The sequence below is a fragment of the Palaemon carinicauda genome, chromosome 28 (genome assembly GCF_036898095.1).
Source record: "Palaemon carinicauda isolate YSFRI2023 chromosome 28, ASM3689809v2, whole genome shotgun sequence".
Lineage (NCBI taxonomy): Eukaryota > Metazoa > Arthropoda > Malacostraca > Decapoda > Palaemonidae > Palaemon > Palaemon carinicauda.
Window position 1 is genome coordinate 52607512 of NC_090752.1, and position 14012 is coordinate 52621523.

The 14012-nt window shown below is 37.3% G+C and overlaps 1 protein-coding gene across 2 annotated transcripts in view; it reads left to right on the plus strand.

Moving 5' to 3' along the window:
* The window catches only part of LOC137621581 (uncharacterized), a 59966-nt gene that overhangs the window by 37762 nt on the left and 8192 nt on the right, over positions 1 to 14012 (plus strand). The window contains exon 3 of one of the 2 annotated variants that reach the window (XR_011040255.1): positions 260 to 518. Coding sequence is in view for 1 of the 2 variants with exons in the window: in XM_068351992.1 (XP_068208093.1) it covers positions 260 to 320 (61 nt within the window). In the remaining variant the exon portion in view is untranslated. Of the gene's footprint in view, positions 1 to 259; positions 1097 to 14012 lie in introns of those variants that run through there. The other variant, XM_068351992.1, reaches the window with a different exon arrangement.

A 14012-nucleotide genomic window follows, 5' to 3' on the forward strand; every position in this document is an offset into this window, starting at 1 on the left:
ATACTCAATACACTTGTTTGGATTAATTTATATAGAATAATTCATCATCATCATCTACTCACTTTGTCGAAAATGGCTTCAGTTAGATTTCGCCAGTTGTCTCTACCTTGAGCTTTTAAATCAATACTTCCCAATTCATCATCTACTTCACGCTTCATAGCCCTCAGCCATGTAGGCCATGGTCTTATCACCTTTTCAAAATTCTGTCACATTGTTTTTACTGGAAAACATTCCCTGATCCAACTTTCCCAACTTCCAGGTTCGGTAAACGCGGCGGCAACATGCGCTCCTCCACTCACGACGACTTCCTTGAATACTGACGAAGAAACTCTCCTTCAGCGTCCCGTTTCTTTGTAATAATGCCAAGTGTCGTCTCTTCGTAACTCCGTATCATAGCCAAAACTCTATATTTCTCTTGCCTTTGCAACATTTTAAGAAACAACTAAACACAAGAAGGATGAAAAACGATGGATAATAACTAGCCCAAACCGATGTCTTGAGACGCAGAGATACGTCGGGTGATGACGTCAAATTAAAACAAGAGCAACTCCCGTTTGGTAATGGATTCATTCTACTATGATTTGGGTATTAACGATCAGGAATATCTAAACTGTCTAAAAGAGTAATGAAGAGAGAGAGAGAGAGAGAGAGAGAGAGAGAGAGAGAGAGAGAGAGAGAGAGAGAGAATACAGCAGTCAGAATCCAAACTCCACTGCGAATTCTTGTAATAGAAATTCCACTGGGAATTTCTAAATGTTCTCTTTCCCAATATGACTTTATCCAGTGTTCCATCTAATCTATGTCTTATTCCTATATTCCTAATATCTTTGGCATCTCTTTTTCTGATTCTCATGAAAGCCCACTTTATCACTTGATGTGGAACTGAAAAAAGCTAAAGGTTAATCAACTTAATTGTCTTGATGTCCGGTGTTGATGGTTTGTCTTTACAGTATAAAATGAGAAAATTCTTTGGAAATCGAGTTGTAACCGTAGTTTTAAATAGAGGCTAAATAACACATTGATTTAATCTCTCTCTCTCTCTCTCTCTCTCTCTCTCTCTCTCTCTCTCTCTCTCTCTCTCTCTCTCTCTCTCTCTCTTCCTTAAAAATCTCATTGGGAATTTCATTTTCGATTTCATAGTTAATTCATAGGTTTTGTTAACATCACAAAAGTAGGACTAATTGGTATAAATCAATATTAGATTAAGAAACTTCATCTCCAGAGCTGGCTGCTCTCTGCGTCTCATCTGGACCTTGTGGCTCTAACGTGTTCTGTTTGCCTACTTGTCTACAAACACACAGGAGCAGGTGGTCCGCCCTTTCCGTGTTAGGCCTAAGGAAATAGCCTACACGTGAAAATTGACTGTCTTAAGTAAATATTCATGCTTAGGCCTACGATTCAAACTAAGCATGCGCACAATTCTTATCCAGTCTTTTTCAGGTTCTCACAGCGGTTCGTTCTATATGCTAATGTATCAGACTTACGCTAATAATGTTTGCACTTGAACACACACACACCGAGCTAGTTGGAAATCTCAATAATCATTGTTCCCATTATCGCCAAATTTTCGATTAAAACGATTTAGCTGAAGCCAAGATACATGGCTCATTCCAGGCTCGTGTGTAGCTTATTATAAATGATGGTGTTGAATCTGTATTGTCATCTCCTTCACTGAAATATATATGATTTTCTTTCCCTACGGACTTTCCTTATGACTTCCCTTCATTGGAAGCGAATGATTTCTTCCTTATATTTTAAAATGGTCCATTGGCTCGTCATATCCTACTGTGATTATTCTCTGTTTAATGTCAGCCAAGTGAAATTCACAACACAGGAAAAAAACAAAGAATTGCAAGCTTAATTTTGTCATAATTGATCGTCCATTGGCAATTGGGATGTTAGCTTTGTTTCCTCCTGATCTGTAAGATGCCAAAACACACTCTAAGGTGTTGAGTGAAAACTTAATGTTAAGATAAGCTTAGTATTACTTCACAGCCAGATATTCGGGCCAACCAAACCTGAACTGGTCTAAGAAAGACCAATAAACAGTAAACGAAATTGAGGTCAACGAAGCTCTATACAGGGTCAAACAATATTCATTTTCGTTTATCCCATACAAGATTTTACTAATTTATAAGAGCCAATTGATATATAGATAACCACATAAGTTTTTCCATAAAGGAAAGACAGGGAAATTAAAAGAATGATATTTCATTTTCGATATTTATCCTAGACTTTAAGCTGCAGAGAAAAAATCCTTAGACAAATTTGAACCCGCGAGAGATAGGCTGGAACCCAATTCCCATTTTAATTTCTTTCACAAATAATTAGTTTAGTCTTTAAGGTAATTCGCACACAAAGATAAGGTCACCCATTCAAGTAAATTCTATGTATGTAATCTAACGGATGTGTCACAATAAAGAATCAAATTAGCATATTTTTAATATCCTCTTTCCTGATCGTCTTATCAGAGACAATATTTTCACTAATGACTGGTTCTTTGTAAATTATTATTATTATTATTATTATTATTATTACTTGCTAAGCTACAACCTTAGTTGGAAATGCAGGATGCTGTAAGCCAGGGGCAGAAGGAAAATGGACCGTAACCTGAGAGAAGTATCTAATGTAGTACTGTCTGGCCAGCCAAAGGACCCATTATCTCTCTAGTGGTAGTATCTCAACGGGTGGTTTAACTATTGTAAGAGAGATAGTTCCATTTTGAGTAGTAATTATAATTCACTTACCAACCAGCTGACTAACTTAACATACACTTAAAAATTTGCCGTAAAAAAAAAATCCAGAAATAAATGTTACCAGGCAACGGATATTTTGACGTAAATGAGTGATATTACGGTAACCCACCCGTAAAAGATAATAACAAAGTAGGGTAAAAATTACGGTCTCCTGTATTTTACTTTAGATTACGGTTTTTTCAACAATGGACTGTGTACTCTTACCTTCTAGATCACTCCACTGTCCTTCAAAGAGTTGGGTAATAGATATCATATAACAATATTAAATTATTTTCTGTTTCACTCCATAGTAAAGCTAAAATATTTTCTGTTTGTCCAAAGAGCTAAGCAACTTTATCTTGAAGCACGTAAAGGTGACATCGGAAACTCTTATTATTATTATTATTATTATTATTATTATTATTATTATTATTATTATTAACAGTAGTAGTAGTAGTAGTAGTAGTAGTAATTAAGCTACAATCCTAGTTGGAAAAGCAGGATGCTATAAGCCCAAGGGCTCTAACAAAGAAAAATAGCCCAGAGGGAAAGGAACCAAGAAATAAATAAACTCCAAGGTGGGTAATGAACGATTAATATAACATATTTTAAGAACATTAACAACATTAAAATATATCTTGCATATATAAACGACAAAGAGAGAATTATGCCAGCCTGTTCAACATAAACAGATTCACTGCATGTCTGAACATTTTGAAGTTCCACCGATTCAACTGCCTGATTAGGAAGATCATTCCACAACTTGATCACAGCTGGAATAAAACTTCTAGAATACTGTGTAGTATTGAGCCTCATGGTGGAGAAGGCATGGCGATTAGAACTAACAGTATACTAAGTAACTTACTCGTATTTAAAATTTCTTTTAAAGGCAATGGCTTCGTCAAGAATCATCTGTGGATAGGTAGTTGAAGTATCAAGAACTAAAATCCAGAACGAATGACAAAAAGAGGAATTTAAGCAAAAGAGGAATTTTGCTTGATGGTTGAAAGATCACTCGTGAATTGCAGAGGTAATGTCCTAGAGACAGAACATATACTCATTCCACCCAGGTTAGGACCAGCAGGAGCCAGGCGGTAACTGCAGATGACTCATCAAAGCAAGTGGAACTACAGACTCGCCATTAAATTTCACAAGGATGGTAAGTCCATGCTACCAGTGAAATATGTCAAACTATGAGCGGTGCATGATTATGGGTCTCACTTTTTACAGTAACCAGGCATCCCACTAAATTATCACCATCCTCTCCTCCTGCGCCTATTAACGTCCTCAGCCATGTAGGCTTGGGTCTTCTAACTCTTCTCGTATTGTAATATATATATATATATATATATATATATATATATATATATATATATATATATATATATATATATATATAATTACATGTTTATAACACATGACCTAAGAGGTCACTGTGGAAGTAGGAGAGTGTGAGAAATGCCATAGTCATGTCGAAATAGGATGCGAATGCCAAACCTCAGCAATGTAATATTTTTCATGAAGAGTAAACACAACCAAGCCGTGAGAAAGAGTTGTCTCTGAGAACGGAACTAAGTACCTTCCGGTATTAATGATGTGTTTACAATAAATCATTAAGTGCTGAGATAACTAAATAAACTTTAACATGAATATGGATATTTGTGGTAGTTCTTACTTAGATGTCATACGGAATGGTCATCCGACCAAACCATCTATACTCCTGTGATGGAGATGTTAATAACTGTTTTTAAAGAATAAACTAACTTAAAGTTAACTTACCTAGACTTACTTGAAGATGTAACATACCAAGTCTAATATACAACACATTGAAGATGACATTTGATGGGAACCCGAATGTTTGTTAATAACAGTATCACACCAATAGTATCTGGTGGAGCCCAGAACGGTGATCAATAATTGATGCAATGTAGAAAGCGCCAGACTTCTCATACCTAAAATGTCTCTATTTTCATTTGATATGGATGGAATTGAAAGTAAGTAATATTTATCTTAAAGTAATAAAATAGTTTACAAGCATTTAGTACTTATTCGTCGAGGTTGCCTGTAAATCATCAAAATGAGTTAACTTATAACATGCCAGATCAAATAGTCTTCCAAAGGTTTATGTAAGTTTTCCTACTAATGAGTACAGAAGTCTTTCCTTCAACGTTTAGGCCTACTCTTTTTTACTCATGTGTTATACTTATCATATGCCTTTTCTATGTAGGGACTTAGATACTAGATAAAGGGTTGACTGCAGCATTTCAAAAAACTAGAACGGGCACTCAGTAAAATGCATACCTTCACCAACGGCCCATTTGTTTAAAGATTTACAGGCCTCTCATGAATGACAGAGGCAAGGGACAGTGACAATCCTCTATCAAGCAGGAAAATGTCCTAGAAACTGACCATATATACATGTGATCAGTGACTAAGCCCCCTCTCCACACAAGCTAAGACCAAGATGGGACAGGCGAAGGCTACTGATGGCTCAGAAGATAGACCTATTGGCTCCACCAAACCTTAGCTTACAAGGATGGTGAAGTTGCAGCGACCAAAGGAACTAACGAGTTTGAACGGGACTCGAGCCCAGGCTGGCGATCACCAGGCAAGGACGTTACCAACAGGCCACCACAATCATGGAAACAAATTACTGTGATTAACCACATCACATCTGCAATCTCGTATATATTCTATAATTGTTTGGAGACATTACTTTCCATGCTATTTGATAGTCAGTGATTTTACAATTGCTAAATGAGCTCCCTGACCTTTGACCCTAACTGCTAACAAGGGTAATGACGTCACTATACCATATTGTATATCACAAGATATGTAATTAGATTATGCTCCTTTGGGCATCAGTTTCATACAAATCGGATAAAAACTGACCACGATTTAGCAATAAGATGTTTTGCCCTTTCCGTGACCTTCAACTTGACCTTTAACCAAATCACTCCCAAAATTAACTAGGTGTGTAGAAGGACTGGGTAGAAGGAATTATGTAGTTGTCATGGGTGATTTAAATGCTAGAGTGGGTGCTGGAGAGGTAGAAGGTGTCATTGGGAAGTATGGCGTACCAGGTGAAAATGAGAGTGGTGAGAGACTGGTGGATATGTGTGTTGAGCAAGAGATGGTGATAAGTAATAGCTTTTTCAAAAAGAAAGATAAAAATAAGTATACATGGGTAAGAGTGGCAAATGGAAGAGTAGTAGAAAGGGCATTAATGGATTATGTGTTGGTAACTAAAAGAATGTTTGGAAGATTGAAAAACGTGCACGTGTTTAGGGGTATGGCTAACGGTATGTCTGATCATTTTTTGGTGGAAGGAAAATTAGTTGTAGCAAAAGAGTGGGGGAATAGAGTAGGTGAATGTAAAAGGGAGCTAGTGAGGATTGAAGAGCTAATAAAACCGGGGGTAAAAAGTAAATATCAGGAAAGGTTGAAAATGACATATGACGAAGTGAAAGTAAGAGAAACTGGCAATTTAGAGGAGGAGTGGAAGTTAGTATTAAGAAAATTTTGTTGGAATTGCAAGTGATGTGTGTGGCAAGAAGGTTGTTGGAGGCAGCATGAGGAAGGGCAGTGAATGGTGGAATGAAGGAGTGAAGGTAAAAGTGAAAGTGAAAAAGAGGGCTTTTGAAGAATGGCTGCAGAGTAATGGTGTAGAGAAGTATGAAAAATATAAAGAGAAAAATGTGGAAGTAAAGCGCAAGATACGTGAGGCAAAGAGGGCAGCTGACCTGAGGTGGGGTCAGGGATTGGGTCATTCATGTGAAGAGAATAAGAAGAAGTTTTGGAAAGAAGTGAAGAGAGTAAGGAAAGCTGGCTCAAGAATTGAAGAGACAGTGAAAGATGGAAATGGGAGGTTGTTAAAAGGAGAGGAGGCAAGGAAAAGATGGGTGGAATATTTTGAAAGTTTACTGAATGTTGAGGATAATAGGGAGGCAGATATAATTGCTGTTGCAGGTGTTGAGGTGCCAGTGATGGGAGATGAGAATGAGAGAGAGATTACAATAGATGAAGTGAGGAGAGCACTAGATGAAACGAGAGTAGGAAAAGCGTCTGGTATGGATGGTGTGAGAGCTGAGATGTTGAAGGAAGGGGGTGTGACTGTACTTGAATGGTTGGTGAGATTGTTTAATATGTGTTTTGTGTTGTCAATGGTACCAGTAGATTGGGTTTGTGCATGTATTGTACCACTATATAAGGGTAAGGGAGATGTGCATGAGTGTTGTAATTCAAGAGGTATTAGTTTGTTAAGCGTAGTTGGAAAAGTGTATGGTAGAGTAATGATTGATAGGATCAAGGATAAAACAGAGAATGCAATCCTAGAAATACAAGGTGGTTTTAGAAGAGGTAGGGGTTGTATGAATCAGATTTTTACAGAAAGGCAGATATGCGAGAAATATTTAGCAAAAGGTAAGGAGGTGTATGTTGCGTTTATGGATCTGAAGAAAGCGTATGATAGAGTTGATAGGGAAGCAATGTGGAATGTGATGAGGTTATATGGAGTTGGTGGAAAGTTGTTGCAAGCAGTGAAAAGTTTCTACAAAGGTAGTAAAGCATGTGTTAGGATAGGAAATGAAGTGAGTGATTGGTTTCTGGTGAGAGTGGGGCTGAGACAGGGATGTGTGATGTCACCGTGGTTGTTTAACTTGTATGTTGATGGAGTGGTTAGACAGGTGAATGCTCGAGTGCTTGGACGAGGATTAAAACTGGTAGACGAGAAGGACCATGAATGGGAGGTAAATCAGTTATTGTTTGCAGATGATACTGTACTGGTTGCAGACACAGAGGAGAAGGTTGGCCGATTAGTGACAGAATTTGGAAGAGTGTGTGAGAGAAGGAAGTTGAGAGTCAATGTGGGTAAAAGTAAGGTTATGAGATGTACGAGAAGGGAAGGTGGTGCAAGGTTGAATGTCATGTTGAATGGAGAGTTACTTGAGGAAGTGGATCAGTTTAAATACTTGGGGTCTGTTGTTGCACCTAATGGTGGAGTGGAAGCAGATGTATGTCAGAGAGTGAATGAAGGTTGCAAAGTGTTGGGGGCAGTTAAGGGAGTAGTAAAAAATAGAGGGTTGTGCATGAATGTAAAAAGAGTTCTATATGAGAAAGTGATTGTACCAACTGTGATGTATGGATCGGAGTTGTGGGGAATGAAAGTGACGCAGACACAGAAATTGAATGTGTTTGAGATGAAGTGTCTACGGAGTATGGCTGGTGTATCTCGAGTAGATAGGGTTAGGAACGAAGTGGTGAGAGTGAGAATGGGTGTAAGAAATGAGTTAGCAGCTAGAGTGGATATGAATGTGTTGAGGTGGTTTGGCCATGTTGAGAGAATGGAAAATGGCTGTCTGCTAAAGAAGGTGATGAATGCAAGAGTTGATGGGAGAAGTACAAGAGGAAGGCCAAGGTTTGGGTGGATGGATGGAGTGAAGAAAGCTCTGGGTGATAGGAGGATAGATGTGAGAGAGGCAAGAGAGCGTGCTAGAAATAGGAATGAATGGCGAGCGATTGTGACGCAGTTCCGGTAGGCCCTGCTGATGCCTCCGATGCCTTAGATGACCGCGGAGGTAGCAGCCGTAGGGGATTCAGCATTATGAAGCTTCATCTGTGGTGGATAATGTGGGTGGGTGGGCTGTGGCACCCTAGCAGTACCAGCTGAACTCGGTTGAGTCCCTTGTTAGGCTGGAGGAACGTAGAGAGTAGAGGTCCCCTTTTTTGTTTTGTTTCATTTGTTGATGTCGGCTACCCCCCAAAATTGGGGGAAGTGCCTTGGTATATGTATGTATGTACTCCCAAAATTTAATCAAATTGTACTTGGATCATTACCAATCATCCTACTAAATTTCATGGGTTTCGGTTAAACAGATTTTGAGTTTTGCAAATCACAAACAAACGAACATACAAACATAATTAGACATATACATACCTATCAAAACATAATCTTCGCAAGGAATTTGGGGAAGGTAATAGAACCTAGAAGGGTACAGGGCTAGCAGCCTCATCCCTAAGCGATTTACTGAAATTCAAATGGAAGATGTCTACTGGAACAATCACCTTGTTCACCTCAAACCTTTTATCCAAATTCAGTGCCAAAAAAGAAAAAAAAAATCTAGTGCCTTTATAGAGCTTATTTTGACTGTTTTGATTTGGTTTCTGTGGCTGAGAGATTATATATACTTTGGATAATTGTCAAAATGCACACTGTAGGCCTACTGGTAAAGGATATAGAACAAAAATTCGAAGACATTGTTGTCAAACACAATTCCTGCGCAAATTAAGGACTGTGAAAGAAAAATACAATTCCTGTGCTATTTCAGGACTAAATGCCAAACACAATTCCTGTGCTATCTAAGGACTCTGAATGTCAAACACAATTCCTGTACTATTTAAGGACTCTAAATGTCAAACACAATTCCTGTGCTATTTAAGGACTGAATGACAAACACAATTCCTCTGGTATTTAAGGACTCTGAATGACAAGCACAATTCCTGTGCTTTTTAAGGACTCTGAATGACAAACACAACTCCGGTACTACTTAAGGACTCTGAATGATAAACACAGTTCCTGTGGTCTTTAAGGACTCCGAATGACAAACACACTTTCTCTGGTGTCTAAGGACTCTGAATGACAAACACAATTCGTGTGCCATTTAAGGACTCTTCTGTGAGCATTAAAAGTAAAATCCTCAAACAGATTGGTCTTGGGATTCAGGTAAAATGTCAGAGCTCAAAAATTTGAAGAAATAAAAGCCTAGTGGTGGGGTAACAAGTACATTCTTAAGCGCATGACTACTGCACTCTTTAGAATAGCTGTGGGAGACTTTCATTATTATTATTATTATTATTATTATTATTATTATTATTATTATTATTGTTGTTGTTGTTGTTATTTTTGTTGTTGTTGTCATTATTATTATTATCATTATTATTATTATTATTATTATTATTGCTTAGTAATTCGCATTCAAAACAGGGTTACTCATCTAGTTCAAATTATTCCTTGAAAGGATTTGTTCAGATATTATTATTTCTCTTATCAATCCTGATTTCTTCAATAATGCATATCGCCAGTAACTGTGCTATATTTGATGGTCAGAGCTGGCTCTATTTATATGGCTTGGTTGGTTTGTCAAGCCAGGTGCTGGTCGCCGATTGGTCCTTGTTAAAAGTAGTCCATATCTAGTCTTAGAAGGAGCTGCTCCCCCATTTCCTGAGACGGCCTTGGTCCGTCACAGTCAGGTTGCCTTGCCCCTAACGGATGTTTTAGCTGAGTGGAGTCTGGGTTTGAGTAAGTCTGGGTGAAACTTATAGTGCGTCGTACTGACTGGCTAGCATGCTGCCTGAGTGGGGCTGGGAGTCAGGCAAGCAGTTGGGCCGTTCAGATTCTAGGTCCGGAGAATCCTGACCTGCCTGCTGATTGATTGAGGTACTCGTCGGGAAAGTCTTAGTCACAGGCAGACTGCCAGGTTGCTGATCGTTGTCATCTTTGTCAAGTTATACAAGTCATTTAGTGATGTTCCTAGGGCAGGAGGAATAGGAGGAACATCGTATTCAGGTTCAGATGAGCAAAGAATGGCAAGGCCTCCAGGATCCTGAGCCTCCCCCCCAACCATGAGGACCAATCAATGACCAGTGAATAGCTTGACGAACCAACCAAGCCATATAGATAGACCCAGCTCTGTCTACTTCCATTCAGACTCATACTGAAGATGAGAGGAGACATCCGACACCCTCTCGTAACGCGTAGCAACCAAATTCGATATCGCTATTATCAGTAATCATTATTATTATTCTTATAATTAATATTATCATTATCATTAAGATTGTGGTTATCGTTATTGTTGTTATCAATACTATTATTAGCCAACCTACAACCCTGTTTGGAAAGAAGAATGTTGCAAGCCCAGGGAAAGTAGCACAGTGGTGAAAGGAAATAATCGAATATATCAAGATCAGTAATAATGTTGAAATAGAGCAGTCATATACAAGCTATAAAAAGAGACTTATGACAATAGAAAATAATTGACAAAACGTTTGAGCTTCTGAAGTTCCACCGATTCAACTACCTGCTTAAGAAGATCATTCCACAATCTGCTCAAAGCTACAACAAATCTTCTAGAACACTGCATAGTGTTGAGCCTCATAATGGAGAAGGCCAGAATGTTAAAATCAACTGCATACCTACTGTAATTCTATGTACAGGATGGTACAGTCTGTGAACATATCTGATTTTTGGATGATTTTGAATTATGAAAAATCTTATTAAAAGTGTATAAAGATCTAACTGAACGACGGTGCCAGAGATTAATACCAAGATCAGGAATATAATAGACCACAACTTTCTATCCAACAAATTAAGATGAGAGTCAGCAGCTGACGACCAGAGAGGATAACAATACTAGAAGCAGGGTAGAATAAAATGAAATTAAGATAAAGCCTAGTGATAGAAGTTGAACAATAATATAGAAAGCAACCAAAATGAATATATGAAGATTCAAAGCCTAAGAGCAAGAAAGGACTAAACGAAAAACAATCCTAAATTCTTACTAGTGATGCTGGAATTTTTCTTGTTCTTGATTAATTTAGATGAAGTGTATAGCCTAATATTGATACGATTTATCTATATTGGGTCAATCTATCTTTATAAACTTGATTTATAATTGATAATTCAAAACATTTGATGTATTCAGATGACAAGACTGGGTTTTTATTTTGGCTATATAATTTCAAAGAAGTTGCGTTAGATATAGGCTTGTTTTGTTCCTAGCCAAGAAACTGGTAGCTTTCTAGTACTTTTTATATAAAAAATATTGTTTATTTAAGCCAAGGTCTGCATTTTTTTCATATTACCTAGAGTAAAACTAATCGTGATGATATGCGAGAGGAAACTGCTTGGCTCTTTTGTAGTTTGTATTAGTTATCCATTGAAACGTTTTCTTTTCTATATCTAATGGAAATAAAAGAAAACTATAGCAAAATTTTAAGAAAGACTACTCTATATATTAACTCTCCCGAATCCTTTAAAAATAAGACTGGTATGTCAACGAGAAAGAAGATAATGATTATTTTAATATAAATTCCCACCAAAATTATACACATAAAGTTATTTTATAATTCATATCAAACTAAACCCTATTTGATGACCCAGATTAAAGCGATGTAAATGAACACAATCGTTAGATCAAAGTTAGGAGAATTTTGTAATAAATCTCAAAAGTATCCATACTCACTTATCAAATTTATTATTGTCTGCTTATACAAAAATATCTCGAGATAACAAATTTACTCTTCTATCAATAAGGCACCACACAGACTGAGATAGCCTACAGACGAACTCCAATGGCTACTATAGAAATAATTGAACGTTCGTTTCAACGTACATACAGTACATCCTGTTCCGTTGGTTCATCCTGTATCTAACCAAACTGGCTGTTCAACTTCTTTAACTTTATCTAGTCAAATTACTTCATAATGACAACAGTATTGGTAAGGAAAGATTTTTTTTTTATTATGATAAATACTTGAATATACCACAAATATTTTCTCTTACTCTTGAAAATGGGTAAATTTGGATAAGTCCAGTTAAATTCCTATTTGACTAATTTCTGCATATTTCACTCGGGACCGTAAGGAATATCAATCACCTCTCTCTCTCTCTCTCTCTCTCTTCTCTCTCTCTCTCTCTCTCTCTCTCTCTCTCTCTCTCTCTCTCTCTCTCTCTCTCTCTCTCTCTGCTCCTACTTACGAAATCAAACTAAATTTTATTTTGTATTCCATATGAATTGTATAACCTTTGATAAATAGATGTGAACAATATTACCTTAATATGTACTTAAATGTCTGTCTAAACTTCATTTTAGTATTCTTTTGGCATAAGTTAATTACAATGTAGATGTACACAATATTACTGTTACCATGTACTCAAATGTCTGACGCTAATAGGCGCAATAAATTAATTAAAAAAAAAAAAAATCTCTCTGCTCAGAAATACTAGTTTTAATAAGAATACTCCAAGCGTTAAGATAAAGATTAAGGAAAAAGACTTTATCTTCTACCTACAATAATCCTACATAGAGAATTAAGTACCTAAGATGAAATTTGATATCCGTGGGAGCTATCTCGTTGGTGTTCACTTTCCCTTAGGGTTGAAGTTGCAACCCCCTTAACTATTCTCAGGTTCACCTGTGAATCACCACAGCTCGTCATAACGTATGTAGGCGATTCAGTTGAGCCTAGTCGTTTCCCCCACAAGTGATCGATTTTGGGTTTGATTGAACAGGTCATATATGTATATATATATATATATATATATATATATATATATATATATATATATATATATATATATATATACATATATATATATATATAAATATATATATATATATATATATATATATATATATATATATGTGTGTGGTGTGTGTGTGTGTGTGTGTATGTGTGTGCGTACGTGTGTGTGCGCGTGTGTGAATATATGTGTACATATGCACACACAACATATAAATATATATACATATATGTATATATACATTTATAAACATTTATATATATATATATATATATATATATATATTATATATATATAATATATATATATATATATATATATATGTGTGTGTGTGTATATATATAATCCAGACACATGCTCTTTATTACATAAGGCAGATAAATTATGTTGGCTGTTTGATATTTGCAACTATTCTTACATTGTCTTCTATTTTCTTTTTTTTCAGCCTGCAACTATTCCTTCGCACCACAACGCTCGTTCTCACGGCAAAAATCCATCATTCGAATCTAAAGCATCCAAGTGGCCTTTGAGCCTCCGTCCATTGTTGCCCTTAATCATCAAGCATTTTCCTCCATCCCATCGCAGTTCCATTCCTATGTACTTACGGCCCAACACGACTATCATCGCCATCCCACCGGCATATCCTCTCCGCCCCTTCATCTTCATTGAAATGTAACGAAGCGTAGTCTCGGCCGCGTGCCGCCATCATCATTATGCGGACCATTATCGTGTTCCGCGTTCGGTTTCCCCCGCTGTCCAGCGAGTCAGTTCCTTCCGGACGACTGAGGGTGAAGGGGGGTCTTCTTCCTCTTGGCTCGTAGCGCCATAACTTCCTCCCCTAACCTCCCCTCCCTCTCCTACTAGCCGCTCGGACATTTTATCAATGAAATCGTGACGTTAGATGCCGTGGGGAAGGGAGGGAGGGGGGGTTAGGACGCACCATGAATGAATCGTAGTGAAGAGCGGGTGTGCTGAAT